We start from the raw sequence: 18905 nt of genomic DNA, 5'->3' as shown, positions 1-18905 counted from the left end.
AAATTTCATATCTTTTAATTATTGTTTATAAACTAATTTTCAAATGATACCTAGCAAAGTATAAATTACATTTGAAATATATAGAATTTGAATTTCAAATCAAAAGTTTTCATTGATGGTGAAAAACAATTATTTAAAATTGAACATTCTGAATATGAATTAGATATTATTCAGTTATTTTAACTTTTGGAGAAGCCTCATATAATAATTGAAAATGCTAAAGATATAATTTTAAAAATATAACTATAAATGTTTCTTATTTTATTATTTGTTTCTTACAAAACAATAACTGCTATCTTTCATTTAAATAAAGCAAATGATGCTAAAGAAAGACAGTTTTGGGTAAACAAATTAAGAGAAGTTTCAGAACATCAGACTAAAACAATTGCTGAGGTATGAATTAAGATTATATTATTTATTAACAATAGATTTTCTAAAATTAAGAATGATATATTAAAAATAATAGTAAAGAAAAATATGAATAAGTTTTCAACTAAATGAAATTTGTTATTTTTATACTAATTTTTTTTAAATGTAATGTATTTTTTAAATATTTATAGTTTCTTTTATATCAAAACATTGAATAAATCAGGAGAGTTATTTAGTACTTAAGTATTGATAAATGCACTGATAACTATTGTCAGTATATTTCTGTCATATTGGTTTTAAATGTGAATAGTAAAGAAGACATCATAAGCCACTTTATAATGGAGATACTTATTATTGCATCAACACCAATATCAGCAATAATCTTCTATTAATGATAATTTTATTGATGTAAAATTATAGAATAAATTGTTGGGACACACTGCTATGCAATATTATTATAGGTATAACAAATAAAATTGGATTTAAAAGTAATGTAGAACAATTTTGAAAATAAAAATATTTGATTATGCAGTAATATATAATACAATAGAATCTGCTTATGATTAGATTGAAAATTAAAAGATTATAATAAATAATAAAACATCAAATGATGATGATGTCACTTAAAAGCATAAAACAATTCAGTTTTAATTTTGTATGCTTTCATAAGTTTATAGTAAATATTCCATATTATACAAATTTAAATTAAATCTAACTACATCAAAAAGCAGTTCTTTGTCTTAATATTTTATATTGTAAAATAGATTTTAATATTAAAAAAGTATAATGTGTGTTATTTTAATATATAGGTAAATGTTGTTTTTCAGCAAAATCCTCCAATTCGACATACAAATTCTAACCATATTGTTCACACAGATTCTAATATTATTTTGGGGAAATTGAGTAATGAATCAGAATCCAAAGAATATGCAGAATCTATGTGTGAATCTTTGTTATCTGTAAAAGATATGTTGTCTAAAACTGAGAAATGTCAACAAGATTTAAAGACAGCTATAGATGTAAGTAGTTTTACATATATTATAAGACTTGATGCAATATAATAAAAATTATAAGAAACTTTGAAATCAAAAATGATTATTTCTCCATACATATAGAAACATACTATTGTTTTCGAGTTGATTATTTCTGTTATTAAACTTACAATTTTTAAATGACCACGTATTTGTTTTTAAATGAAAAAATTTTTTGTTCACATTAAATTTATATCTAAATTGAAATTTTCCTACAATAATTATTCATATGTAAGTATCTTATAAATGAAGTAGATTTCTTTTAAAAGCAGTCTCATTTTGTGAGAATTTGATATCTGGTATTAATTTATATGAAATTTACTTTGATATTGATAAATATAACAGATGTTCAATAATTTTTTAGTTGATGGAACTGTCATCATTAACAAATAATAATGACAAATTATCAAATATTTTATACTTCCTAACTTAAATGTATTTTTTTTTATTCAAATGTATATAATAAAACCATAAGAAGTTTCTCCTTATTTTCTAACTTGATCATATTGTTGACATCTATAGTCATGTTAGAAAACTCTCCATGAATTTATTTCATACGTGGATAATGGTAATATTTATGCTTCAGAAAAATTGAAAAATTTTATTTTATGATTGATTGCAAAAAGTACATATATTATAGGCAAACATTGATCTCTCTTTCAATTCTGTGATACTATTAAGAATTAACAGTAAATAAGTTATTTGTTTTATAACCTATACTGTATAATTTGTACAATTTCTTTTAATTTGGAATAAGACAACTTTTTTGATGCAAAAATCTTCCTATAATCTCTAGAAATTCTAGTCCTTATGAAATATAAGTAATATAAAAAGTAAAACAATAATTAAATATACAATTTTTAAACTCTTTAATGAGAAAATGTGATTGCATAAAAATGAGAATAATAATCTATAAAATATTTTTAATGAAAATATTATAGAATTTAAAAGTATTAAACAAGTAATCAAAATAAATTTGTATGGTTTATGATTAGTTTTTATTCTACTAATATTATCATTATTTAATAGGCACTTCCAGTTGCTGGATCTCAAGTTAAATGTTTTGATTCTGTAAGTGATAAATATATTTTATTTTCAAATTTGTATATAGCTAAGTAATACATATGTATTATCATAGAATCCTCTTATTGTAATTGCAGATATTTTTATCAGTTGCCTATTATCATCAGAATTAACATGACTCAAAATGTGCAAGTTAAAATAATTTATAAAACTGTAATTGATTTTAGTTATCATTATTTTCAAATAAATTTGCATTTTTAAGCTGACTTTTCATGCCAGCAGCTCAACATGCCAGTAGCTAATAACATACAATTGTTATTAGTTACTAGTTACCACTGAAAATCTTAACAAATGTTTACTGTTTATTTTAATTGTTGTTTGCAGTAGTAGTTTAAAATTTTGGCATTTTTTTATTATAATTATACCTTAGCTGTTGTTAAAGATGGTATTACAAAAATTGTGGGAAAATAGATGAAATACTATAGGTTAATAATAATTATGATGAGTAGATTGATAATACATCAAATTATCAATAAGCAAGATAGAAAAGCTACTGTCTTTTGACATTAATTCTTTTAATTAATATACAAATGTAAAAATAATCAAAAGTATTAGCCATCATCATAAATATATTATCAGGTGATCAAACAAAACAATCCAAAATGCCCATATACTTACTGAAAATACTAACCATTGTTTCTTGCTTTTACATTTGTATTTTAATTAAAAGAAGTAAATCAAAAGATAAATCATAATTTTGTTTATTATATTATATTAATTAATGGTTTTAAAGTTGTGCAGTTTTTAATTGTTTAAAATGTCTGTCAATAAAACCAGAATTTTCAGTAATTGTGGTCTTATTTACTTAACTTCTTACTACTGTCAGACAATTATCATCATAAGAACAGGAAAATCTTAGTGATTACAATAAATGGATTCCAATATGTTAACATTCTCCAATTACAGTATATTGGCGCACAAAAAATTTAATTACATAATAAGTTTTCAATTTAATACAGTTTAATATCTTTCAATGACACTAAGTAAACCTTTATAATATTTTTAATATACTTTGACAAGCACTTTCAATCCTAATTGGGATCTGCTTCAAGTCAAAATGTTCTATACAAAAATTTGGAATGCTTAAAGAGCAATTTTAAAATTACTGAAATGATTAAATATTTGAACAAATACAAAAATCCCCATCTATGTATTTGTTCGAATATTCAATCATTCTAGCAATTTTTAAATTTAAAATTGTTTTCTAACCTATCCCGTGTTGAAATTTTTCTCTGTTATGTGTCGTGCCATGTTGGAATTTTGTCGATGCTAAGCCTAACAAAAATTATACATTTTTGAAAAAATAATCACTGCTATTGTATTGTCTGAAATTATTTTTTTATTTTATTTTGCACAAACAAAATAGATATATTAATAAACGTAAAAACAAAAAAAATTATATTTCGGAAGTTAGTTTTAATATAAAAATTATAACGACTAGCGACATCTAGTTTCAAAAATGTTCTGATGCTGAAACAAGATTTCTTGGGTTCACTGGTCAAGATCAGCAGGTCACACACAACCTGAGATATATTGGGAATAACATGGGACAGGTTAAGCATTCCAAATTTTTGTATAAAACGTTTTGACCTGAAGCAGATCCCAATTAGGATTGAAAGCACTTGTCAAAGTATATTAAAAATATATGTGCAGGTTTAATTATAAAGGTTTGTTGGTATTATTTACTATATAACCAGATGTGAGAAGATTTAGTATATCTTTCAATACTATTTTCAGAACAAAGATAAAAATTTTGTCAAATATACTATTTTATTATAAGATTACTATAAATTACAATTGCTATTTTTTATGGAAGTAGATTATTATGTAATCTAAGATATAGGAATTAAAAACTTTTTGAATTAGTTATTTGAAGGTTATAAATATTTAATTTGAATGGTGGAAATATTTAATTGGAATTCTTAACTAATATTATTGTGTTTTATTATTATAACTAATGAGTAAGATACAAAGTTTTGAATAATTTAGTTACATAGATGTAAAGAAAAATTAGTATTTTTAAAGAAATTAATAATAAAAATTATATATTTAATGTTTTTAATTTTTATTTAGTAATCATGATAATTTATTAATTTATATCAAAAATTTGAGTTTGTTAAAAATATTAACATTTTGTCAATAATATAAATGATTAATAAAATTTTATGTATTTTTAAAGGATTTATTAATTCTTAAAGCTACTGCAAATGCTACTATATCCTGTTTAGATCAATGTTTAATTATTCTTCAAAAAATTCAGGTAATTTATATGATTTTTTTATAAAACTGGAAATAAAATTTTAAAAAATTTCAATACAGAACTCAGTTTTCTAATTTTATGAAAATTATTTTAATTTTATTAGAAAAATTTGCATGTCATGGAGAATAAACCAATATAAGAATTCCCTCTTCATTTTGTTATTAACAATATAAATAAGTGAAAAAATTATACTCTTTAGATAATTTCTATTAATCCAAAAAAAAGGACAAAATGAAATTATATTGTTTTTACATATAAGAACAAAAACATAAGACCTAGCTATTAACCTTTTCTTTCTTATGTTATCAGAGTCTATTAGAGCTTTAAAAAATTAAAAAAAAAAACAAAAAATAGTAGCAACAGTATATTAGAATGGTGTAGATAGTTTTACTATACTTTTACATATAAAAAAAAAAATATCAAAAACGTCATATATGCATTTAACAAATAGTATCAAAGTCTAAAACAGTTAAGTACTGATTATGATAATATAACATGCAAGTTTTAACTTAAAAGGTCAAAAGCCAATTTCGATTCTTTTTATATTCTATTTGGCTGACTAATTTTTAGTGTGAAACTAAGATCTGTATTGAAAAACTTGTTTAATTTCATCTATATTTTTATAAATATGATGAATGAGCAATTTAACCATTTTTCTAAAAAAATTTTTGAAATAAAGAAGTGCTGAAATCACTACCTGTACGTTTCTAAATTCAATACTTATATCACCAATGAGCTCTCCGTTGAGTTCCTCCATTGAATGATCTGATGTCATGTTTCGTAGAAAAAAGAAACGTTTCTGTTGAAAGGACACTTTTCATGATGGCCAACTTAATTAAGGAGAGGGCAATGATTGTGACTATTTTGCTAAATAATTAAAGTAACTCACTTAACCATTATTTGAATAAATTCTTTTATTCAAATGAACCCTTATCTGTATCATTTTCTTCTATACTCTGTCTTTCTTTAATAATTTGAATTTCTTGAATATTTATATCATTAGGAAGACTTAAAGAGAGCCAAGTATTAGCCATAATCAATTTTGGACAAATTCGTGGAGGTTGTTTCTGAGAAAAAGCTTAATATTTCAATATTGACCAAATTATCCAACATAATCGTGCAATCACATGTTTTATCATATGCAGATCATTTACTAATCTGTCCACTATTACAACATCCACAGCAAGAGCGAATCAATAGTTTCTATAAGCGAAATTCACTTGTTTCACGGAAGCCGGCATGTTAGTTTGTTGAATATTCAACGGACTTTCAGGTCATTGAGACCATCGAGCTCAATGGTGAAACAGCGCTGACATCACTAGTTTCAACAGAGAACTCAACAGTCCATTTAGAAATGATGTTTTCTCACCATTGAGTCAACCATTGAATATAGAAACGTATGTTAAATTAAAAACAGAAAAAATATTTTGAAGGAAATATATATTCTTTTTGCATGTCTTAACATATCCGTTTTTAATAGCAATTTGGCCAGATTTTTGCTTTGGACTATGTTAAAAATATTGAATAGGAATAATTTTTTTCGGGGCCAAAATTAAAAGTTTTAGATTTTTGAAGATTAGAAGATTTTATGATTAATGTTTGTCAGTCATATCATTTTGACCTGTAAAAGTTTTTTAAATTAAATACAGTCGAGTCTGCATAAGTCATCATAGGTATAACTAGACACCGTCAGTGAAGTAGAGTATTCAGTTTTCTGTGGTCCCGGTCGACTTACATAAGCATTAGTGTTAAAAAACTCTGGTTTACTCAATGCCATTTAACTCGTCACCACTGGATAAATTGCCATACTTTTTCTGTCCCACACTCGTTTAGACATAAGTCGACTCCCCTCCTGAAAAATGAGTTCACACCACACAGCTTAATAACACAGCAGAATCTGATTTTCCATTTTCTCACCTTTTATTCATGCATTATTTGCAGCAAGTGTTTCACATTTCTGTTAGAAATGAGTATCAGAAGGAAAAATACGAACTTGTATCTGAATTTGAATGTAATAAAACTTTGCAAGCCAAATTTGCAAAATAAGAAAACGTTCCAAGAACAACATTGGTGGGAATTCTGAAGAAAAAAAGAAAATTATGAAACTTTTTCTTGGGTCTTTGTTGTGCCTGTCTTGAAAACACCAGATAAAGTCGCCATAAAAAATGTCGAAGGTGCTCTGGTATATTGGCTAAAGCAAATTCATTTGTTGAATCTTCCTGTTTTGGGGCTGATACTGAAACAAAAAGCGATGGAAATTGCCAAGGTACTTGGAGTAGAAACCAACTTTAGTGCCAGTGATAGATGGTCAGAGAGATACATTGCATGTACTGTATAAAGCACTACTGTATTTTCCTAATTGTAATTTTGTGGTTTTTCTCAACTACGTTTTACTTGTTGTGTTGGATAACTCTACACATTTTCACTTCACCTTGGGATGTTGACTTATGCAGACTCAACTGTATATTACATATCATTAATATTAATGGATGTGCTAGATTCAAACATTTTTGGTCTATATTTCATCTTGTATGATATAATCAGAACTGAATATCAACTAAAAATCTGTTAAATATTCTATTAAAAAATAATTATTTTTCAGTAGTTTGTAAGAAAATATTAAAGAAAATTAATCTAGAATTTGACAAAAGCAAATTAAAAAGAAAAAAATTATAATGTAAATTAAAATTGTTGAAATGTTAAATTCTAAGAATTGATAAAATATGTTTTTTTTTAATTTAACTTAAAAAATAAGCTAATTTTATGAGAGAATTTATAGAAAGTAAGATTGTACTAATGCAAAACATTAAATTTTCAGTTAAGTGATGATACTGTTAATCAAGATAAAGTAGAAGAAAGTTTAACAAAAACAGAAAGGTAAATTTCTAAAATATTATTAATATTTAGTTATTTAATTGAAATGTAAATAAATCATTGTAAGGTTAAAAAAACATTTTATGAAAAAGGTTATTTAAACTGTATGATTAGTTTTCAATATAATATTGATATTTTTAAAAAATAAACTCAATAATGCTTTGTTAATGTAGTTCTTTTGAGTTTTTGATATATATACTGTTTTATATTTCATAAGTTTTAATATGGTATAAATATTTATTATATGCAATCATTGTAATTGCTGTAACAGCTATTTAACTAACAATAGTTAAATAGAAAGTAAATTCATAAGGGAATGTGTTGTAGAAAAAAAAAAACGTTAAACCATTATTATTTTAGTATACAACATTAAATTATGTTTTTTACTAAAATAATAATGGTTTAACATTTTTTTTAACAACAAATTCAACATATATTAATTTTTATAACTAGTATTATCATGCTGTTTAAGATTTTTCTAATATAGTTCTTAACTTTATTTTCATTTTGTAATTATTCATTTCTTTTGGAAGTTGTGGTATTCCTTTTTAATGAGTTTTTTCATTCATACTATGAATTAATATATTTCTTTTGTTTTAGTTAGTATTATAAAATAAATATTGAATTCATTTGATTTGGATACAAAAGTAATTTTAAGAATTAAAAATATATTTAAAAGATTGTTTTCAAATATTGCAAAACATCTGTTACTTAATCTTACTGTACCATATTTTATGAAATTAATTTTTTATTGTTTAATTTATAATTAAGTAATAAAATCAATGTGTGATTAATCAAGCCTGTACTAAGATATTAATTCTAAATCAAATTAATCGTGATTCAAGTTAATAAAATTAAGAGCAATAGTGTTATAATTAACAATATCATATAACAACAAAATTATTTCCATTCAAGTAAATAATTTTCTTATTCAGTTTCACTCACATAATGAAATGTAATGTAGAAATGTAAAAATAGTGATAAATTAAAATTTGAACATAAATATTTATTATAATTTAATGTTGAATGCCTATGAAATATTAAAATGTCTATATTTTGTCTTATCAATATTTATTTATCTATTTATCTGGATTATTATATTTCAAAAATTTATAATGGATTATTTAAAATTAATTTAATTTTAAAATTTCAAAAATAAAAATATTAAATCTGAAAAAAAAATATTTTAAAATATTATAGGAGACAGTCATATAATAGTTTATCTGAAATGAAGTCTTCTGTTATTTTCTCAGGATCATCTCCTACACAATCACAATCAATACAAGAATCACAATCTGCTCAAGGTATGTTTTATACAATTAATAATGGCTGAAATCATATAAAAATAATAATATTTTAAATACATAAATATTCCAATCTAAATTTTAAGACAAAATCCATATTTTCAAACAAAATTTATGTATATATAATATATGCAGTAGATTCTCAATGTGTAATGGATTAGTTGAAGTAAGAGATGTCTGCTATTGCTGAAAACTGTTAAGTTGAGTAGGTTTTAAGAACATACATCCTTCTAAGTTTATTAATATATTATAATGAACAATTTTAAATAAAATAAAATAAAATATGTTGAATAATTTATTTATTAAATTCAGTGCCTGATGTTTATAAAGTAGTTGCATTTTTTCTGTTTTTTAAATTAATAATGTTTCAGTTATTAAGAGAGAGAATTTTTCAAGTTTTATAATTATTGTGATGATTCTACTAACTTTAATGTAAGTTATATATATTCATTTTACATTGAAAAGTTTGATTCCACAATGTATAAGATTCTACAGTTTACATTTCAATTATTTTGAAAGCAGAATAAACGTTTTACCTACTTATGTTCAGGATATTGATAATCACATTTCAATAATCATTTCTTGAGAGGTCTTTTTTGAAATAATTGATATTATAACTGATACTATTTTAGTATTATGTTTCTTTAATTAAGCGACAAAATAAATAATATACAAAAAGTTTGATTTTTCTTTGTATATCAAAATCAAATAATTTAAATATATATATATATATAATGTAAAGGAATTGATATGGCTTAAGTTATAATATCAGAGTTAAAGCATTAGTAGTTTTGAATTTTTACTTATAGAATAACTGTATTTAACACATTAATAGAAATATTTTTAAAAAATGCACATTTACATCTTATGATGATTTAAATTATTTTATTTAATGAAAGAGATATTTTGTTAACTAGTTGATGATCAGAATAGTCTTCAATTTTTAAGATTATTCAGATTACTGAAAAACATCCGATACTTAACGATATTATTGATTTTGTGACTTAAATGAGAAATCAGCAATCACTTTTAGCATTTTTTTTATATTAGCATTCCATAATCTGTTGTATTTCTTAATATAACTTTCTAAATTTTCAAGAAAGTAAAAGTCAGATAAATTTTTTGATTGGCTAATTTAAAATAAAATCAATTCAGCTAATTAAGTTAAACTTGTTCAACTTAAATAGCTGATTTAGTTTTATTTCAGAATTATTTTTTACATATTTATTGTACTTTGTTTTGGTGGAACTCTTCAATTTTTATAATTCTAATCTATCTATATAAATCTAATTTGAGTTTAATGAAGATTTTCCAAAAATAATGTCTAACTTAAGATTATGTTCTCAAAAATGCAGTTTGAATTATGTAATATAACACAGAAATGAGTGACAAAAAATACAGCACACTATCACAGTATTTTAAAAATGCGTGTAAAGTAACTTCATAATGATTGAAGCACTTAGCACTTATGACAGACCTTTCCTTGTAGACAACTATTGGAGCCAGTTTTATCCTTCCTATTGTCAAATGTCTGCTGGAACTATCAGCTTGTCATTTAAATTAATTGACACAACATTTACACATTGCAATTACAACTTAAAAATAGTAATAACAATGTTTAAAAGCACTTCAAGCATTTTATATCAGTTTCAAAAGTGATGGGATCACAAAGCAAGCATAGTAACTTAGTAGTAAATTTTAGTTACATCCATATATATATATATATATTTTTTTTTTTTTATAAAACTCAATATCAAGAGTTGACTGGAATTCAACTAATTCAAAAATTAAAAATATTTGAATAATTAATGAAATATCTTTTATTAATGTCATTATTTATATAACGTGCACAGTGATTGTATTCTGGATGAGCCAATAAATCATATTTTCCATCATAAATGTTGTTAAAAACATTTTGAAGTTCAAACAAATAAATTTTAATTTTTTTTTGTTTGTGCCTATGGTATTCCCTTGTATCCGTCACTGTATACAGACAATGCCTCTTCAGCACCTCTAGTTTAATTTGGAACAAGAAAGCAGATGAGATCCTGAATGTTTTTAAATCCTTGTTTTCTTAAATAAAAATCTGCAGTAGGTGAGAATGAGAACAATTGTTAATCTGTTGTAGTTGAGATAAGAGGACTCAAAAAAAAAAAAAAAAAAAAGCTACTTTGAAAGTCATAAGTTTGAGGTTTCGTTTTTTAAAATTTAGTACATTTGTTTTGTCTTTACTTTATTACTTTTCAATATATTGAAATAAATAAATAATAAAACAAGTTAATATTCTATTTAATATTTAACTAAATAAGTTTTATATAAGGTAATTAAGTTCACTATGTATTCAGCAGTGGCATGTCGTGACATTTGATGATAGGTAAGCTGTGTTTCTGTGAGAAGCCGACTTCCAGGGGCAATCAGTTCATTGCGCATCAGTGATTGTCTAGGGTCCATTCGTATGTGTGTGGTGGCGGAAGAGACAAAGACGACAAGTATCTGACAAAAACCATTTATTTTAACATATAATAAACATACACTATGTACAAAATAGTTTGCTTTAGGACAATCAGTTGTTCTGACATTCTGGGCATTGATGAGGTTCTTTGATTGTCAATCGAAGGTGGCCCCGGGACAGTGGTGTTGACAAGGCATGGGGAGACTTCGTCTGTTGGTATCGGGGACACTGTTTAAGTCCAAAGTGGGATGGGTTACAGGTTGACACAATAGATGAGAAACTGTTTTTTTTTTTTTTTTTTTTTTTCTTTCTTTGCGTTGACACATGGCGTTTTGGTTATTTGGAACATTAACTGAGTGTGAGCTGTCCTTGATTGTCAGGGATTATATTAATTTCTGTTCTTTCTTTTGTCCATTTTGATTGGTCGTTCACCCTCAATTATGCTTTCCAAGTGACTGGTCCCACGTTACTAAGCATAACAAGACTCCTACCTGGAGCCAGTGGCATAGCTAGGGGGTGTGATAGATGCAGCACGCGATAGGCCCATGGGGCCCCAAAATCACAGGAAAAAAAGACCTAAAAAATTTTTCACGACAATCAGAACAAAGCAAAATTTGGCATTTGGCTACTCAAGCTGCTGGGGCCCCTATTACACAGGAAAACTAGCAACTCAACCCTAATCTAGTTATACACTATATAACCACTACACAAACATATTTTAGTCCATTTATGTAAACAAAACAAAAAATACCTAATTTGTTTTACCTCGCACAAAATGGAATAAATAAATTCAAAAGCCGAAATTTACAGAAAAAATTACTTGTTTTTGTTTGGTCGTTTCCGATTACTATTACAGAATAAGGACACCCCTGCTGAAAAATTTTTTTCGGAGGCCCACAAATCTGGTTTCACACTGGGCCCGGAGAGCCCTAGCTACACTACTCCCTGGAGCGCAAGAAAGGTCAAAATCAAAAATGAATTTGATCTTCCACCAATCATAAGACGACTTCCTTCTGCGATATATAATTTTTGCGTCGAAGTTTGATATAAACAATGGGTGTCCGACTATAAATGATTTTTTCCTATGTTTTTTAAACTAATAAATTTTTCTCTAAATTAACGTCTTTCGTGACGACTTAGACCTGTCCGGAATCTCACATTTCCATAAAAATTTTAAACAACTTTCGGTTCAGAATTAAAGAAATCTTTTCCTTACACATTATGTGGTGAATTCGAAATTTTACACCTTTATGTGAATTGACCCAATACTGTTGATTTACATAAAGGTGTGAAATCTCAAATTCACAGAAACTTGTAAATGAGGAGACAGTACTTAAAACTAATAAACAACTTTTATATCAAAAGGAAACAAATGATGATTGATCTATCCAGCTGTTCTGCATATTTTGATCTTTTGAAGAATTTATTGTTTCACCTTCAGTGGTAGTTTCAAGGACAATAGTAGAAATAAAATACCATATTACGTTGCAAATAGAAATTCAGTGGCAATTAGTAATTTAAAATTTATCGACTCAAATGCTTTTAATATTTGGGGGACCAAAAAAGCACAATATAATTTTTAAAATGTGTTTAACCATAACAGAACAAAAAGAAAATAACAATTTTTACTGCTATTTTGCTGAGTTTTCCTTTTGTGTTTTCACTTTGTTTTTTCACTATTGCACTTACTTTTTATTCACTTTTTCTGTATTTCAACTCACTTTTCTCACTTTTTCAGAGGGGAAATAGTACTCCCAGGCCTGCTAAAGATATCTAAGCAGAAAATTTTAATTTAGCTGAGGATCATAATTTTTATCCATGTTTTCTCTTATTCATTTTATAGTTACAGATCTGGAAACTCTAAGTTGATTATAGCTATATCCGTAGCTACATTTTGCAGATTCCAAGATAGTTCTTCATTAAAATCAGGCATCAAACCTTTAAATAACTTTCAGGGCCTGAAAATATACCATTAACTTTAGGTAATGACATACTTTCTTATATTGAGATGCTGACAATAAGCCTAAATTTACACAATAGAGTATTTATTTCAAAATGAGCAATTATTTATTGCAACATCGTCAGAATGCTGGGCTGCAAAAATATGATTAACATACTTTTAATTTATTTAATGTAAAATATATGCTCTTCATCTCAAGTTAATATTATAGTGTCTTGCTCATGTACACATACTTTTAACAATAGAGTCGTGTCGGTCATCTATTAACTGCTTTCAGGAGAAAGTTTTGAATTGAAATAATATGACTTCCAGTTTGCTTTGGATGTTTGTATGTAGTTAATCGTGGCCTCCTCTCCCTAAGGTTTCCATATCTGGTCTCGGATTTTATTTATCTAACTTCATTTTCAAGATTAAGGAACGACAGATGAACAGACGACAGTGGAAATTTATAAGTCTACAATTTTTTTAAATTGCAGCCCCAATTAAACTATTATTCTCTACTCCTTTCACTCATTGTTAAACTGTGTATTTTGTAAGAATTCTTTTGTGTAACAAAATTTTGAAATTTTAGAAAAATGACTTTTTTTAATATTTATAAATCTTACTTTCAAATAAAAGATTTTTGAACTCCCTATATAAATAAAATTTCTAAAATAATTTATTAAAATTTAACATAATTTAAATAACATTCAAAAAAAGTGTTGTGAAGACTAATTTTATAAAGAATTTGATGTAAAAATGTTGATAAAAATTAATACGTATATTCTATTTATTCTTAGAATTAAATTATATCTGAATAATTCTGGATATTTTAAATAACAAAAGTTTCTTTTAGATGTTACTGGTGAAGTAACTGATGATGAAAATGATGACAATGATGTAACAGTTCCTGAAATAGAAGATTTATATGAAAAAAATGTTGTTTTACATTTATTATCAAAATTAAAATTAGGAATGGATCTTACAAGGGTAAGGCAGTCTAATTATAGTTCTTTTCATGCAAAAAAATGATCAAAAACATATTTTTAAAATTTTTATATTACTTCAATGAGTATATTCCTATTAATCATATTCATTGCAGCAGATATTTTCAAATAATTTTCATTTTATAAATCAGAAAATGAGAAAAAAAATGTTTTTCAAATAATTTCTTTATTCATTTCTTTATGTATTCTAGAAATATGTTGATAGCTTCAACCAAATATAAGGATATCTTTCTTGGTATGACTTCATTTAGTGTAAAATTAACTGTTGTGTAGTTTGTGTGTCATAGGATTTAATTAATGCGGTCACAGCTAGCTTAATATACAGTAGGTAAATCTTGCTTTAAGGCACTTCACTTTAGGACACTTTGCTAATACAGTTCTTTTCAATCATGTTTATAATTTCTGGGACTTGCCTTTCTCTTAAAATCACTAAAAAACTTCCTTTTTTTAAATTTATTATTTATACTTTTTTGTTGCATTTTTTTAAGCATAGCACTGTTGTGCAGCTAATAAATAATAGAGCAATTCTGTTTTGAGTTGCTTTTACTGGCACTGACAAATGAAAGAAATACTGTGATTCACTTAAAGGCAATACTTACTTTACAGTTGTGGTCTAGTATCTAACTTACTTTATTAGTGACATTTGATTACATGTATAAGAGAATTTATAACTAATTTCAAAAAATTTTTACAAAAAATAGCATAAATGTTGATCCAGTTTTCTCACTTATCTCGTTTTAATTGCACTGTTAATTTATAAATTTAATAAGTTGCATATTCTCTGCACTTTTAGAAATTTGTAGTTTCATATATAAGGGGTGTTCAAATGAAAGTGATTCGAGGTGTGTATCCATGAAATGCATAGGGACAGAAATGAGACAAATACATAGATAGAAAAAACAATATTTAATGAGTGAAATGCATACAAAGCTTGTTAAAAGAAATCACCCATGGTGTTTAGGCAGGCGTCCCATTGCTTAGGAAGGTTACGAATTCCGTCCGCAAAGAACGATGTCGGTTGATCATGGAACCAGTTCAGAACTGCAGCCTTTACATCATTGTCGGAGTGAAATCATTGACCTATTAGACTTTTCTTCAGTGGTCCAAAGATGTGATAGTTGCAAGGTGACAGATCTGGACTGTAAGCTGGATGTTCCGGGACTTCCCACTTTTTACGGGCCAGTGCCTCGACACACACCTTGGTGACATGTGGCCTTGCATTCTTGTGCAGAATGATGACACCTAACGACTGCATACAAGGACGTTTGCTTTTGATAGCCTTATGCAGCTTATCAAGTGTTTGGGTGTACCGTTGGGCATTGATGGAGACATTCGGCTCCTTAAACTCCAGTAATAGGGGTCCCTGCATGTTGAAAAATGCTGTCAACATCACCTTTCTGGCTGACTGCTGAGTTTTGAATTTTTTGGGCCTAGGTGAGCCGGGATGTTCTATTGCATGCTGACGGACTTCCCTTCTGGTTGGAAGTGGTGACACCAGGTTTCATCCCCTGCCACTATGTGCTGCAGAAAGGCATCACCATCATCCCTGTAGTGCAACAAATACTGTAAACTCAGGCCCATTTGCTGTTTCTTGTGGTGTTCAGACAGCATGCCGGGTACCCATTGGCAACAAACTTTTCGATACTTCAGAATGTTGGTGACAATATTGTGAACAGTACCGATGGAAACGTTTAACTCATTTGCAACATCACGAATGTTTTGACGTCGATTTCCCTTGATTGCAGTGTCAATGTCCGTAATCAGCTTCTCTGTCACAACTTTGTGCGTCTGACTGGCCGCGGCAAATCCCGTGTTTTGTGTTGACCGTCGCTAAACATTCTCGCCCACCTCGTCACCATGGGCTTTGACACACACATGTCACTGCATATGGCCAGCATTCTGCAATGAATAGCCACCGGCTTATACCCTTTCAGTGTTAGAAACTTAATTACAGCTCGCTGATCCATTTTGGACGCAGTTGCATCCACACCAGCCATTTTTAAATGAATGCCACGTCCTTACGAATGAAGTTATCACAAATCTGGTTGCACATGCGTGGTACATAAACCTTCACTATCGCGTTTGTTTCACGAAAATACATTGAAAACTGTTCACATGCGACGCTTCAAATCATTTCCATTTGAACATGCCTCGTAAATACCTATTTAGTGATTAAAAACTTGAAGGCAAAAGAACACTATACTATACATTGCTGACATTAATGCTTTTAATTTAGTTTGCAAAGAATGGGTAAAATGGCTAGTGGCAATTTAATCACTCATTCCTCACTAAATTTGAACTTTTGAGCCTATTTTTAAAATGTCTGCTTTTGGCATAATTTTGAATAACAATTCAATTGAAAAATATAGCATTTAAGTAAGAGAGCATTAGAAAATGTAATTGTGTTACTTGAACTTCAAAGAAAGGCAGGCAAATTCGTTTTAGTAAGAGGGAAAAAACTATCCAAACATTTAAAAATTTAAGTTCAATATCGTCTCTTTCTGTAGTAATTTTCTGGAGTACATTAGTCACACTAAAAGAGATACTCCTGTACATTCTAAAGAGTATACATGGTTACAGAACTGCCAAATATCTTATGTTAGAAATATTTTTTAAATCAAGAATTTCATTCATAAATTGTGTTGTTAAATGAAAAAATTGATCTATTGTATATCTTCTTTCATTTATATGATGCTACATTGATTCTAAAGTTTAGCATCAAATTAGTAAGAGATATGATATGTAGCAAATGCATTTTGCATTGTGGTAAGGCAAATACCTACCAATTAAGATGCTACATTTTAATGGATTTGTAACTACAGTTTTTTTCCTGTTCATAATAGCACTATTATTGACGGACATTTATGGATAATAAAATATATATATATATATATATATATAGTAATTTTTAATGGAGATTTAGTAGTAATCTGAATTTTAAGTGTATCAATTTAGCATTATTTACATTTTTAATGAAGAATGAATAACTAATATTTGTACTAAGCTGAAGATAAATTTTTGATTAAAAATAATACATTATTAAATAACTTGCATTTTTTTAATGTCAAGTTAAAAGTTATCTAAAAATGAATCTAGTTTTTAGTTTTGTTGTTAATATTATGAAACATTGAATTGATTTTGGATAAATCACTTTAGAATCAAATTATACTTTAACAGAAAATAGGGTTACTTTTCTTCTTATTACTACTTTTAAAGTCATTTTAATAAAAAAAAATTTGATATTTTTTTATCGATTAGCTAATAAACACTGATTCATGTATGTATATATGGCATGCTCCACTATAGTAGTGAAGTGCTTATGTTAGGACTTATGTGTGTCTGTCAGACAATATATATTGGAGACTACGATCCTTTCAATCCATTCATTGCACATGTGCATGTGCATGCGCAAATGGGAACTGAACATTTTCGTTTACAGTTACTGTAAGCTATAGTAAAAACTACGTGGTTCCTCTGGAATCTATAAACCACATCCCTTACTTTATATTCAGCGAAAAATTCTTCTGAACAACTACTTGATTCCAAGAATTTATAAAATTTATTTTAAACAAAATTAATATTTGATTTGCTTCTGTGGAGCGTGCTATCAGATCGACTTGACCGACCTTATAATTGTGTATAAATTAAACTGACAAAGAAAGACTGTGACACTATTTTATTTATTGTAAGTTATATACTTCATACAAAAACTTTAAATAAATAAAAGTTTTAAATTCAGTTTTTTACTTTTTGAAAAGGTTTTGTTTTATGATCATTAAAAATAAATAGTGATTTTTCAGTTATAATGTATATTCACTTATAATAAACGTACTTTTTTAATTAAAAAATAGAATATGATAGAGATGTTAATGATATTGGAATAGAAAATAATGTAAAAATTTACTTTGTTTTTTTGTGTATCATTATTATTTTAAAATTTATTATTTATTACTTATACTAAAATTAGTTTTAATAAATTTTAATGTATGTGTAAATGTGTACAGTATTTGTTAATTCCAATTCATTCTTGTTCTATTTAAATAAAATCACGACATTCATATGTTCTTGTTTGCAAAAAATTTTATAAACATTTAAGTTTGTAGGTTTTTGTAAAAATTACTGCATCAAGACAGCGTTATGTTAATATATTTATTTGATTTCTAAATTAAAACATTATTAATTTATATTTTAAATTTTAATATACTGTATATACATACTAAATATGATAGTATTTTGACAATATTTACGGTAGTTACATCCTAAAATATGTGAATTTATTTCCAACAAATTATCTTATTAGTTTGATTCACTGTTTCAGTCTTACAATGTAGCTGGAATGATGACAGATTATGAAAGTTGTCCTCAGTTATACAATTAATAACATACAGATAATATATAATTTATTAAACAAAAATTTAAAAAATAAAATTATAATAAAGCAAGATTAACTGGAAAATATTTTATTTATAATTATACTTACCTAGGTTTCTTTTCCTACATTTCTGCTAGAACCACACTCACTTTTGGAAATGTATGCTAATTTTATGGGCCATCCAGATTATTTTTTAAGGTAAGACTTTTTTGTA

The 18905-nt window shown here is 26.5% G+C and overlaps 1 protein-coding gene across 1 annotated transcript in view; it reads left to right on the top strand.

Annotated features, from left to right (window-relative positions):
- The window catches only part of LOC136975303 (oxysterol-binding protein-related protein 11-like), a 72530-nt gene that overhangs the window by 37681 nt on the left and 15944 nt on the right, over positions 1–18905 (top strand). The window contains exons 7-14 of the mRNA XM_067270349.1: positions 314–393; positions 1197–1388; positions 2430–2471; positions 4663–4743; positions 7562–7620; positions 8818–8921; positions 14169–14302; positions 18804–18889. Of these exons, the coding sequence (XP_067126450.1) occupies positions 314–393; positions 1197–1388; positions 2430–2471; positions 4663–4743; positions 7562–7620; positions 8818–8921; positions 14169–14302; positions 18804–18889 (778 nt within the window). The remainder of the gene's footprint in view (positions 1–313; positions 394–1196; positions 1389–2429; positions 2472–4662; positions 4744–7561; positions 7621–8817; positions 8922–14168; positions 14303–18803; positions 18890–18905) is intronic.

The sequence above is a fragment of the Centruroides vittatus genome, unplaced genomic scaffold (assembly GCF_030686945.1).
Source record: "Centruroides vittatus isolate TY-2023 unplaced genomic scaffold, ASM3068694v2 contig_370, whole genome shotgun sequence".
NCBI classification, from domain to species: Eukaryota; Metazoa; Arthropoda; class Arachnida; order Scorpiones; family Buthidae; genus Centruroides; species Centruroides vittatus.
This window is presented reverse-complemented; position numbering and strand designations above follow the sequence as displayed.